The sequence below is a fragment of the Verticillium nonalfalfae genome (assembly GCF_003724135.2).
Source record: "Verticillium nonalfalfae strain VnAa140/NRRL 66861 chromosome Unknown scaffold_65, whole genome shotgun sequence".
NCBI classification, from domain to species: Eukaryota; Fungi; Ascomycota; class Sordariomycetes; order Glomerellales; family Plectosphaerellaceae; genus Verticillium; species Verticillium nonalfalfae.
In genome coordinates, this window is record NW_021167290.1 from 57664 (window position 1) to 70039 (window position 12376).

The 12376-nt window shown below is 58.9% G+C and overlaps 4 protein-coding genes across 4 annotated transcripts; 3 read left to right on the forward strand and 1 right to left on the reverse strand.

Annotated features, from left to right (window-relative positions):
* Positions 1–376: 376 nt before the first annotated feature.
* On the forward strand, positions 377–1507 carry D7B24_007796 (uncharacterized protein; the record flags this gene model as incomplete). The annotated part of the gene is made up of 2 exons (XM_028641900.1): positions 377–447; positions 544–1507. 2 exons carry the CDS (start codon positions 377–379, stop codon positions 1505–1507), a joined length of 1035 nt encoding a protein of 344 aa, XP_028494175.1.
* Positions 1508–5937: 4430 nt separating this feature from the next.
* On the forward strand, positions 5938–9489 carry D7B24_007797 (uncharacterized protein; the record flags this gene model as incomplete). Its single annotated transcript, XM_028641901.1, has 3 exons — positions 5938–6613; positions 6673–8994; positions 9047–9489. The coding sequence occupies 3 exons, from the start codon at positions 5938–5940 to the stop codon at positions 9487–9489; spliced, it is 3441 nt and encodes a 1146-aa protein (XP_028494176.1).
* A 746-nt stretch (positions 9490–10235) lies between these two features.
* On the reverse strand, positions 10236–11307 carry SEC17 (vesicular-fusion protein S17; the record flags this gene model as incomplete). The annotated part of the gene is made up of 3 exons (XM_028641902.1): positions 10236–10957; positions 11050–11173; positions 11275–11307. The coding sequence occupies 3 exons, from the start codon at positions 11305–11307 to the stop codon at positions 10236–10238; spliced, it is 879 nt and encodes a 292-aa protein (XP_028494177.1).
* Positions 11308–11752: 445 nt separating this feature from the next.
* On the forward strand, positions 11753–12343 carry D7B24_007799 (uncharacterized protein; the record flags this gene model as incomplete). The annotated part of the gene is made up of 1 exon (XM_028641903.1): positions 11753–12343. One exon carries the CDS (start codon positions 11753–11755, stop codon positions 12341–12343), a length of 591 nt encoding a protein of 196 aa, XP_028494178.1.
* Positions 12344–12376: the final 33 nt, after the last annotated feature.

A 12376-nucleotide genomic window follows, 5' to 3' on the forward strand; every position in this document is an offset into this window, starting at 1 on the left:
GGGGACCGGGAACTGACTATCGAGACACCATCACGACCATCAAGAAGCAACCTGTCGTTGAGGCTCAGATGGCCAGGCCGACTTTGGCGGGGTCCCGAGTGGTGGGGGTGGCTGCGCGCGATGGCTGGTGTTATCGATAGCCTAGAGATCCACTCGAGCTTGTCTTGTGCTTCCCGTCCCGCCTGAACTCCAACGCTCGAGCATTCCAACCGACCTGTCTCCATGCACGATATTTCCATACCACGTATACGAGCCCCAAGATACTGAACTTAGAACCGACCGATCAATCGAACAGCGCAGCCTTTCCTCCTTGTGTTTGCTCTCTCTTCAACGTCCCGTCAACCCGTGCAGCAGAACGAATGCGACGCCCTCCACCATGAGCCACCAACGCTACCCGTCCCACGATCCCATCAAGGAGCCGCACTCCATCTCCCTCAAAGTCCTCCGGTGCGTCCGAAGATGAGCCAGACTGGAGCTCCTCCCCCGTACCGAAACCGCACAGCACGCCTCCGGGGCCCTAACCAAGGATGCACACACCAACAGACTCTCCCGCCCGTCCCTCGTGACGCAGCACCCCACCAAGCCCCCGCTGGCGCCGGCCGCGCACGACGCGGCCCCGATCCCGGCCTCGCTCGCCTACGCGCCCGACGCCGCGGCCTCGACGAACCCCGACCCCTTTCTCCTCGCGCCGATCCTCAACCTCCCGCTGTCCTTCGGCTCCGCCTACGTCGGCGAGCACTTCAGCTGCACCCTCTGCGCGAACCACGAACCGCCCGTGTCCGCTGACGTCGCGGCCGCGCTGCCGACGAAGCGCATCCGCGACGTCAGGATCGACGCCGAGATGAAGACGCCCGGCGCGCAGGGGTCTGTGCAGAAACTCCAGCTCACGGGCCGCGCGAGCGACTCGTCGTCGTCGTCATCGTCGGACCCTGCGGCGGCGACGACGGCGACGGCGACAGCGGACCTGGCGCCGGGCGAGACGCTGCAGCGCATCGTGGGCTTCGACCTCAAGGACGAGGGGAACCACGTGCTCGCCGTGACGGTGAGCTACTACGAGGCCACCGAGACATCGGGCCGCACGCGCACGTTTCGCAAGCTGTACCAGTTTATATGCAAGTCGTCGCTCATTGTGCGGACCAAGGTCGGGAGCCTGCCGGGGACGCCGGGCGGCGCCGACGGCAGGGTGCGGCGGAAGTGGGTGCTCGAGGCGCAGCTCGAGAACTGCGCCGAGGACGTCGTGCAGCTGGAGAGGGTCGAGCTGAACCTCGAGGGCGGGCTGGCGTACACGGACTGCAACTGGGGCCCCGCGGGGAAACCGGTCCTGCACCCGGGGGAGGTCGAGCAGGTCTGCTTCGTCGTGGAGGAGACGGCAGAGGGGGGAGGCCTCGAGCCGGGCGACGACGGGCGGATCGTCTTCGGTGTGTTGGGCATTGGGTGGCGAGGCGAGATGGGCAATAGGGGCTATCTGTCGACGGGAAAGCTTGGTATGAGGCCAGTGGCGGCATGATGGTCAATGTTTAGACCCCAACAAGCTGAACCAGAACGACTGCGCAGGGGTGGCCCTGCCGATGAAACGAATTGTCATATATCTGGCTTGATGAACCAGGTTGTACGCTGGTTCCTTACCTGGTCTTGTGCGCCATGGACCACCACAACAACAGAGAGAGTGTGGCAGCCAAAATCTCTCCCAAGTTGCAGGGGCTGCTTACCAGTAGCATGTGCTGGCGATTCTCTCCTTGGGGACTCTGGCCTGTGTGTATGCACAATCTCCACAACAAACTTCATGTGATGGCCGTACCATGTCGATACAAGACCGCGCGCCCCTCAAGGGATGACTCCATTGACTCCCTTGAAGTACTGAGAAAGGCACCGTATGAGAACGAAAATGAAGCTCTGTGGACAACTTGAGACGCCATGAAACCGAACCTTGGGTGCAGAGTCGACCGCACTATAGCTTGATGACGACGTGACTCACATCCGACGTTGGTCCTTGTAATAGTAGAACAAGAATTGCTACACAGAAAAAGCCAATGCCAAGGGGGACGCGGATATCTCCAGCAACGATGCAAGCACAAGCACCTAGAATGCAGCGGGTGACTGAACAGCCTGCCCCGTAACTTCCCTCCATGTTGAGCCTTCGCCGCATGCATCAGGCGCAAGCCCGACAGTTCTCTCTTTTCGGCACTATTTCATGCCGAAAGCATGAATCGCGTTGACAGTGGTCACTGTGTCTAGAGATCTTAGTGCCAGGCGAGTCCAAACGAATTCTGGGGGCTTCTCCAGCAACTAAGCAAGTGGGATGGGGTTGTTCAGGGGCGGTGTTCGATGCGGAATTTCAGGGGTGACGTAAGGTGGGATCGAGGAACAAAGAACGATGCGCAACGACGAGGAAACCAGCAGGTCTCGAAACACGGTTCACGAGCATGGCTCGATGACACGACGAAGCGTGGCGTGATACCCGACGTTGAGCTGTTCCATGGGACATAGGGGAGCAGCGGCCGAAGACCCAGGGGTTAAATGGAACTGCATTAGCCTCCGAAGAATGCATACAGATACACCTACCTGAAACACTGTCATCCTGCCAGGTAGCGCGAGTTAGGATAAACTATGTTGGCAACTGTGACAGAGGATGGCCTGGAATAGCGGCCTGTTGTTCCGTCACGCTGCTGAACGGGCTGCCTATCCACTACGGGAGGTACCTCGATGGGTTGTGGTCGGGTGCCAGGATTACAGTTCACACCTAACGGCCGCCGAGGCTGGTGTGACGTGGACCAATCCTGGTGGAATTTTCACTGACAAGGTCAATCAATATAGGCGGTAGCGACAACCCTGACAGCGACACTGGGGATTCGTTGTCAACAAGACGAAAGTAGGGAGCGTGTGTGTGTGTGTGCGTGTCTGATACTGACATTGGACCAACCTGTCATGAGGCTAGATCATCAACTTGCTGTGCAAAAAAGAACAAAAAGAGGCGCGGTGGCAGCCAAGCACAGCTGCCCACAGACACGAACGAACAACAGTGCGCGCATCCTGGTCAGTTCGTCACGACATGGCACCTTAGCACGAGGTAGCGCGAGAGTGATCGACGGGGATGGGCAAGGCAGGTAATCCGCGGCCGAAGGTCAAAGCACCTTAAACATGACGATGGGCCAGAACTACAAGGACGACGGCATCTGACGAGTAAGCAACCCAATCCACATGAGGCTTTCGAAACGAGAGGGCATGCGGGAGCCCGGTCGAAGATGGTTGACGGCAAATTCTTCAACAGGAACAAGCCCGCCAAGGCCGCGTGCGTACCGTTTGCCTTGGTCGTGTCCCATATCTTTGGGCAGACGGATGCTGGGTTTTTATCAGGCTTGTCAAGTTAGGCGAAGGGGGCATGCAAGGCACCTGCATCTATAGCGAGGGCTAGACCCGGTGCTAACGAGGCGGAGGAGTCGGGACTTGTCGGTGAACAAACGTTCAAGTCAGACTGTCTGGAAGAGTGGGAGCAAGGGGAGGTCTTCTCTGCACCCCTATTCGGGGTTTTGCTCTCTTCGTGTCTTGGTGTCATGGGGGGCCGCGGCGACCGGCGCAGGGCATGCCTCGTTCTATGCACCCATCCCCGTCGAGTTTGGCGATGAGCTTGGACGTACGGGGCCTGAGGCCTCTCCCTCTCTCTCCCTGTGGGTGTGTGTGTGTGTGTTTACTCCCCGTAGTCTCGGACGGGAACGGGGCGGACAAAAGGTGCCTGCGGGATGGGGGCGGAGATGTTGAGTAGGCCAAGGCGAATAAGAGGCATCGGCGATGGAGTTGGACCTCAAGTAAGCAAGCAGGCAGACCATGTCAGAGATGACTGACAAAGCTGGCAGAGCACAGACAAGATGGATCTGGCTTCGATCGTGTCTGACAATACGGACATTTGGGACAAAAGCAAGCAGGGCCCAAGACAAAGCCTGTCAGTCGATGCTGCAGGTCGCATGCCGCCTGTTCATCGATGCCCCCGGCAGCCTCAACCCCTCGAGCCAGACGGCTCGACCGACCGCAGGGCGATGCGGTGGGAGTAGGGCGTGAAAAGCAAGCTGAGATCCCCGCGTCAGTCAGGCTGAAGGTGAACCATAAGGTGAACCATCGGGTGAAGAGAGTGCAGCATGTTTTTGTAACCTCCCATCGAATGTAACACGGCGAGTTGAATCTTAGGTAACCATGACAGAAGATGGTGTGCAAGGTGGAGGATTGATGGCTGCATTTCAACCGCGGATTTGACCCCCCCTGCATGTTTCGCCCGTCCCTGCCTGTGTATCTGTGTATCTGTCTGTCTGTCTGCCTACCTGCCTGTTTGTTTGGAGGTGTGCTCAAGAAAATCTCAGGGTGCACCTGCAAAGACCGCACGCAAGACGGGGCAAGATGCACCCGGAATGGAAGGCAGATGCTACAAGTGAGGAAGGAGATGGGACGGCATGAGGGCAAGCACCAGCACGGCAGGCTTGCATTTCAGGGGGCGATGAGCACTGGGCGATGGGGCAGATCCCCTGGCGGGGGCAGAGCTAAGGCACTTAGCAGGTGGATGGGCTTGGGGGGCTGCATTGGATCGACATGATGCTTCCCTCGTTGAGCCGTAGCGGGTCCACGACCGCCACGAGCCCTGAGGGCAAGAGCCAGCGAGCGCGCGGCAGCCTGACAGGTCTCGACAGAACCAGACGAGCGAGGAGCTCTCGACATCGGCAAAACCCCCCAAAGGGGTCTTGCAACATCCCAATCCATCCTAGCATGCCTATCCCGTCTCTTATCCCACTCCCCCCTCGAACTCCCTCGTCCCTTCGTTCCGTTCCTCCTCGGCACCCCCTCCGCCATCTTGCCTCCGTCGCCGCCGTCACCGCGCGCTGCTGGTTTCAGTGACCACTCAAATCGACATCCGAAAGGAGGGAAGGGGGCTCAGTCAGTTCACTTCAGTTCAGTTCCATCGTCTGGGGCCTGTTTGCTTTCTGCCATGTCCAACTCGTCCTCCACACTTCCCACACTCCCACCCCCCCTCCACCTGGCCGAGACAGTCCCACGCCGTTACCGCCCAAGGCTCGAGCCCTTCGACCAACCTTAAAATAATCCCCCCTTGCTTCCTGTCGACACAAGGCGAACCTCGAATCCGAGGAGCTCTGAAAAAAAAACAGGAGAAGACTACAGCTAGACGACATCAAGGCTGCAGCTTGGCCGACTCACCAGCAAGCTCCTCCTGCCCACACCTACATTCACCTCCCCATACAAATCCACATCCACATGCGCCGTGCTTGAAGCCTAGGAGGGGGGTCTGCATCCTAAGCCCATGCACGTTGCCAGAAAAGACGCGCCAGTTGTTGTTGGCACAAGGAGACGAGCCACGGCGACGAAGGAATAAACACGCTATCTTGCTCCCGACTTTCTGACCCAAGTCCAAAAATTGAGGCCTGTCATCTTTAACTACTCTAACCGAGCTATCCCCTTCATTCTCGCCCGCTGGCAAATCTCTCGACGGGAGCCGATTCCACAGCGCTTCATTCCCTTCCTCTACCCCTCATCGTGCTGGGTGGCCGGTCGGAGCGAACCTCCATTCTTCCCACCCTTACCCCTGGACGGGCTCTCACCACGCCGAACTTCCATTCGAGCCCAAATCCGCCAATCTTACCAGGCGGACACTGGTCGCCGGCAAGTCCTCTCGCGCTGGCATCTCTCCCTTTTTGTGCACGAGCTTCCCGTCCAGACAAACTCAGTCGTCGGCCCTGATTCCACCTTGCGTCGCGACTCCATCTTCAACCCAGCTACCCCCTGTCGTGCCCAGTCCCGGCACCGTCCCCGACCAACCGTGCTCCGATTTCGATACGAGAGCGAGCGACCCTGGTGATAAAAATCCCCCGTCGTCCACCCTGATTTCTCAGAAGTACCCCTCCGTCAACTGTTGCAGCTGCGAGGCTCCAGTGTCATGTCATGGACAGCTCATCGACTACTCCTCTTGCCGATTACTTCTGGATCGCCGGTATCGAGACGATAGCCTACGATGACCCCCTACCATCGAGCTCTCAGGTCGCCGCTTCGATCGCAGAAGACGGCGAGCAGCCACCAGAAGAAAACGGCGTGAATGCCAATGGCACCGGCACCCCGAGACACCATGCTCGCCATTCTAGGCAGAATTCGGCGAACAGGCTCTCCAACAGCCGCTTCTCCATTCACACCCTGGATGAAATCGACGGCAACACCCAGAGCAACCGCAGCAGCGTCACAATCCGCCCCGCTCACGCCCAGGGCAACGGTCTTCCAAACGAAGGTGTCGGGCCCGCACCGGGCATCGGTCTCCTGGATGGCTTCGACTTTGACGACGCTTTGGTCAAGTTCGCCGCCGAACGTGAAAACTTCCTCGACGACCTCACCTTCAGCGCCGGCGCCAAGCTGCAAGCCAGGCCGCCAATGGTCAACCCGCGTGCAGAGAGAATCAAGGCTGAGGATAGTGACCAGAGTGGGAGGAGAAGCCCGCTTCGGAACCTCGAGAGGAGCATCAAGGGCAGCATTCGTCGCAAGATGAGCTTCAGGGACATGAACAGCTCGCGCAGGCAGCCTGTCACGCCGAGGGCGAACACGCCAGGCGCCGGCGCGATACCTCGACAAGGTCAGTCAGAGACGTCGCAATCCTGTTCAGGGCCATTTTCACTAACGCCTTTGTTGTAGGCTCGATTCGCACCACGAGACGTTTGAGCAACTACAACTCTGTGATCCCACCGCCCGAACCTCTCAACACCGACCCTAATATGCACCCTCTGAAGCGACGCTTCGAGCCTGTCCTGCTCGACCGCTACCCAGCCAAGGATGTTCCAGAAGAGACCGCGCGAAGGGGCAAGTTCCCTGATTATGTCCCCATGTTTGCCTTTCCGAACGATATTCAAATCGTCTCCTCTGACGACAGACCCCGCTCCACGTGGCATGGCTTTACCATGACCTCTGACGACAACTCTAAGATTTACGGCATCACCATCATCATTTGGACGGCTCTGACGTCTGATGTCGCGGAGGAGGTTGAGAAAAGATGCGAGCAGTGGCGGCAGAGGCACATGTCCAACGAGGAGCGCGAGCTGGCGGCGAGCTTGGGCGTCAGACTGGCTGCTGAGCGCGCAAACCTTTCATCACTGCTAGCCAGGCTGCCTTCGGTTCCTTCAGGATCCTCAGCACGAGACGCACTGGACGACCAAATCAGCACCGTCGAGGAGAAGATCAGTCTTATGACGGAAATGCTGAGGCCGCTCCGCCACGGAGCGGCTTCCAAAATCGACGGCCTGACAGCAGGCGAGAGCGGTTTATGGAGCCCCCGAGCGTACGGTATCCTTGGCCGCGATGTTACCCGGATGGCCTTTTGGAAGGACTGGCTGAGGGCAGTGCTTGTTCCCATGACGGACGGCGGTGTTTTGCGAATTCCGCCAAGCTCTCCCAAGGTGGGACGCTGGCAGCCTTTGGAACGATACGTCGTCAACCTTTGCACCGAGGCCTTCAGCCCCTTGGGCTCCAAAACTCAGGTCGAATTAGGCGTGCGAGAGCTCAAGTTGTACGCCAGGCAAGATGCTGTGAACGAGATTCCCGGCTCTCGAACTATCGATATTTACGCCTTGTTCCGGTGTCTCTCGCTCGACAACATTGTGGCCCTCTTCGAGTACGCCATGTCCGAGTCACGCATCATCTTCCTCTCATCGCACACTGGCATGCTCCATCTTGCATGCCATGCACTTGTCAACCTGCTGTACCCACTCAAATGGGCAAGCATCTTCATCCCTGTTCTTCCGGCACGCTTGCTCTCGGCTCTGGAGGCGCCTTGCCCGTACATCGTTGGCGTTGAGCGCCGCTACGAACGTATTGAGCTTCCAGAGGATGACTATGTATTGGTGGATCTTGACAAGGACACCATTGATGCAACGTCGCAACCGGTCCGCCTCCCGCGACAGCATCGACGCAAGCTCCATGCGCTCTTGCAGGTCGCGGCGCCGGCGAAATTGCGGTACGGTGTCGCCACCGGCCCGCCGCCGTATGCGATGGAATCATTCCCATACGATGCCTTCTCCGCAGAGAACCCTTCGCTCTACAATGATCACACTTCACCCAGCACGTTGGCTCAGTGGGTGGCCCAGAATTCTGCAACCTTTGGCGAGCCGAGCCCCGCATCGGAAGTGAAACCGCCCATTTTTAACGCTTTCCTACATTCCAAAGTCGACCCGAACAAACCAGACCGGCCCGGCACGAGCAAGTCAACGAGGACCAGTCCGCCTTCATCTGTCTCGCCTGTCTCGATTAACTTCCCGCCCATGCCCACTACGCCGGTGTCGAGAAGCGACTCTGGCTTTGCATTGACATCGACGCTACGTGAGAAGCGATCCCGCAACTTTGATGAAAAGACCCGCCGCAGCTCTTCATTCGGCGTTGACAAGCATGGCCCTCTTCACCGACCCAGCATTCCGTTTTTGAACGGTAACGGTCATGCTCCAAGCATGTCCATCTCTGCAATTTCGGTGGATTCGCAGCCGTACGCGCAGTCCTCGTATGGCGGAGGCTATGCTCCGTCCACATACGCGCAATCGACTCTCGCGGCGTCGACGATCATGCCTAACATGCTGATCCAGCCCGTGTTCAACACGGAGACGACGGTGTGGGTGGAGGGGCACTGCTTCAACTGGGAAGAAGGCGCGCTCTCTTCTTCCTGCAGCGTCTGCGACGATCGTGCCGAGGGCGATGGGATCTACAAGTGTTCTGGATGCAGCGCCTTCGCTCACGGACGCTGTCTGGGCTGCGTTTCTCTGGCCTGCCACCAGAGCTTCTATCCTGACAGGGTCAGAGCTGCCTTTGTGCGATGCCTCGCCAGTCTGCTTTATACCTATCGGAAGCACCTCGGCCGGCCATCGAAGGACCAGAAGAATAACGGTCGGATGTACGCCTTTGATATGGACGGGTTCATCAAGAGTCTCCCGTACGATCAACAGGAATATGCCAACATGATGCGTGAAACACAAGGTAATGCGAGTTCCCACCCAGCTTACCGGTGCCACGAAACTAACGTCTACAGCTTTCAACGAATTCATCCACGAACGCGAGACCAAGCCAGGTACCACTGCGTCCATCAGGTTTTTCGATGAGATCATCATGGCCAAGAAGGCACGGGGTCGTCCAGGAATAGTATCTGGGCTATCGCGCCTGTCCACGATCCGGTCGTCCCATGGGGCCTCGAGCAACTCATCTGCCTTTTCTCCGCCGTCGCGACTCAAGATTCCGACGTACCTAAGCGACACGTCGGATCACATGTGGCGCACGGCGTCTGTGCCAGTCCCCAGTGCGAAGTTTCCGGGTGACTACCGGTCTATTGTTACAAGGATCCCCGCCAGGCTGGACACTTCGCTCATGCGAGAACCTCGCGTCATCCAGGGTGTGCCGCGGCCGGAACAACGCGGCACGCGGGGGCTGGTCAGGAAGCAAGTCCCGAGCATGCTGGGAACCTCGCCGACCAACTAGAGGTCACAAATGGAGAGACCCGGCGAGGCGCGGCAGCCTTTGCAGAGCGTGTTGCTTCTGCGCTGACCTGCGCAGTGTATATATAGGAAGAGGATGTCGACGACGTGGAGGAGTGTCACGCATGTCTCTTCGCCAGGATTGTACCAACAAAAAGGCTTAATTCATTCGGCACGGTGCCGACAGGCCAGGACACCATGACAAGGGGAGTACGGAAAAGGTTTCCATGACGATGAAGAGAAGCAACATTCTTTTGCTTTCCTTTTTGGGCACAGGATGAAACCAGCAAACAGCATGAGAGAGAAGGCGGTAGTTTGGCGCAGGCATATGATTTGGATTGTCCAACGCATTTGGCCCTTGGCTTGCGAGGAGCACGCGTAGAGTAGCTTGCCACTGTAGCATAGCGTTGGCGTGTGCAGCAAGAGAGGTCTGGAAAAAGAAGCATTAAGATCATAGTACGGCGGAATGACAAGGCTCTGCGTACGTGTCGTGGTCTGTTGCGTGTTGCCGATGAGCTCTGGCCAAGCTCTCAGACTCGGCGGCAGGGACTTGCTGAGAGCATCAAACTCATTTTGAGAGAGTGTTGTTGTGCATATGGATTGTTTAATGATTGTGCCTTTCTGAGTTGATATCCGTATCTAAAGACGACGCTTCCAAGAGCAGTCTCACTGCTCAATGACCTTTCTGTCGGACGAACACGCCCCCGCCCCCCCTTCTTCGCCTTCATTCCCCACTCGGCCGCAAGCACCTCAAGCAAACTCGTCCTCGGGCTCCTCAATGGCGCCCTTGACGCGCACCAGCAACGTCGTCTTCCAGCGGTCGAGCTTGGAGACCTGGTCGTACTGGAACAGCTTGTCGGTGAACTCGTCCTGGTCGGACTTTTCGACGGCGGCGAGCAGGTCGTTGAGCAGAGCAAACTCGCGCTGGCCGGCAAACGAGGGGTCGAGGTCGGCGTACTTATCGATGGCGCGGCGGGCGGCGACGGCGTCGCCGGTGGCGAGGTGGCAGATGCCGGCCTTGAGGAAGTAGTCCTTGACCGAGTACTTCATGAGATTGTTGGAGACGGAGGCGGAGGCGACGCGCTCGTAGGCCTCGATGGCCTTGTAGTAGTCGGCCTCGAGCGCGGCCACGTCGCCGACCTTGAGGTGCAGCTTGTTGGCGAGCGCCGTCGCGTTGTCGCCCTCGTACCAGCCCGCCGCCGCCTCGTAGCACTCGAGCGCCTTCTTGGTGTCGCCGAGCTCCGTCTCGTACAGCTCGCCGAGGGCCTCCTTGTGGCCCGCCGCCCGTCGGAAGTTGCCCTTGGTGCAGTACTGGTTGATGGCCACGTCGAGGCAGCGCACGGCCGCGGCCGCGTCGACGGTGCGGTAGGCCTTGAAGGCGTCGACGAGCGTGTTGGCTGCGTCGTCGGGTTCCTTGAGGTTCGTCGTCTGGATGCTCGCTGCTTTTTCAAAGGCCTGGCCGGCTTCGAGGGCTGTTTGTTTTTGAGACGTCGTGTCAGTCATATCAGGTCTCGTATTGAAGGCAAGGCATTTATCTCGTCGGGAGGGCAAAAGGAACACTTACGCTGGCGGGCCATCTTGAAGGCGTTGGCCGCCTGCAGGTACAGCTCGGCGGCATCCTGGTACTTCTCCTCCCTTCCGCCGAAGAAACTGAACCCACCACCAGCCGACGAGAGCTGCTTGTCTGCCTAGTTGTCGCGAGTTGTCAGCATCTTGTCTCCCCCCCATCCTCGCCAGCTTTGGAGACGGCTATGGCGGGGCAGCGCGGGGTGATCGGGGTACAGCGTACCTTTTGCAGCAGGGCGCGGGGATCTTGGGCCATGTTGGGCTGTTTCGTCTGGGCTTTCGTGAGTGTATAAAGAGATTGAAATGGTCGATTTTGCAGGAGGAGGAGGAAGTCGCTGCGTGTATCGATGGTTTGGTGGCAAGGTTGTTGTTGTATGCACGGAGGGGGGGGCCTTGGAGGTGTCGCAAGTCAGGCACTTTAGTTCCAAGTCGCAGCAGGGTCTCAGGCGTCAGATGTTGGCGTCTCGAGCTATGACGCTACAGGGAACACGCAACCCCCCGGGCGGCTGAGCCGAGCTGGTGTGGATTCCGTACCCGTTTCCTCGCTGTGAGCCTGGAGATACATTCTCCCTACCATTTAATCCAAGCCTGGTCCATCGTCCTTCAACTCGAGCTTCGAGCTTCCGTCGCTCACGACAACGCTGCCGACTCGAGACCCTCGTCTCCTACACACGTCGACACCCACCTCTTCCTTCAGCACAATGGCGCGCCCTGTATGCCCACGCTGCGTCCGCATGCGCAAGCTCCAGGGCCCAGTCGCCAGACGAGCCCTCTCCTCGACAGCCACCACGCCGAGCAAGCAGAGCCCAGCCGCCATTCTGGCAAAACCAACCTGGTCCATCGCCTCCCTACTCGCGACAAGCCCGTCTCCCTCGACGTCCGACGAGATCTCGCCCCAGAAGCTCAACCATCTTCTCCGTCTCTCGGCCCTGCCCGCGCCGGCGACGCCTCAAGCCACGTCCGCCCTACTGGCAGCGCTACACGCGCACCTCCGCTTCGTGCACGACGTGCAGGCCGTCGACACAGAGGGTGTCGAGCCGCTGCGTGCTCTGCGTGACGAGACGGCTCGCGGGCGGGTGGCGGCGACGGTAGGGCTGGCAGAGCTGCGGTCGGCCTTGGACAAGGAGGTCGCCTTCGGACATCGACAACGGCCGAGGCGTGTCAAGGGCGACAAGGCCGCTGTGGATCAAGATGCGAAGACGGCAGAGGCATGGGATCCCCTTGGCACAGCGCAACGAACCGCGGGCAAGTACTTTGTCGTGCAGAGCAAGAAGGGGCAAGAGGCAGCATGAGCAGTGTCCACATCATGGCGAAAGTGATGCATT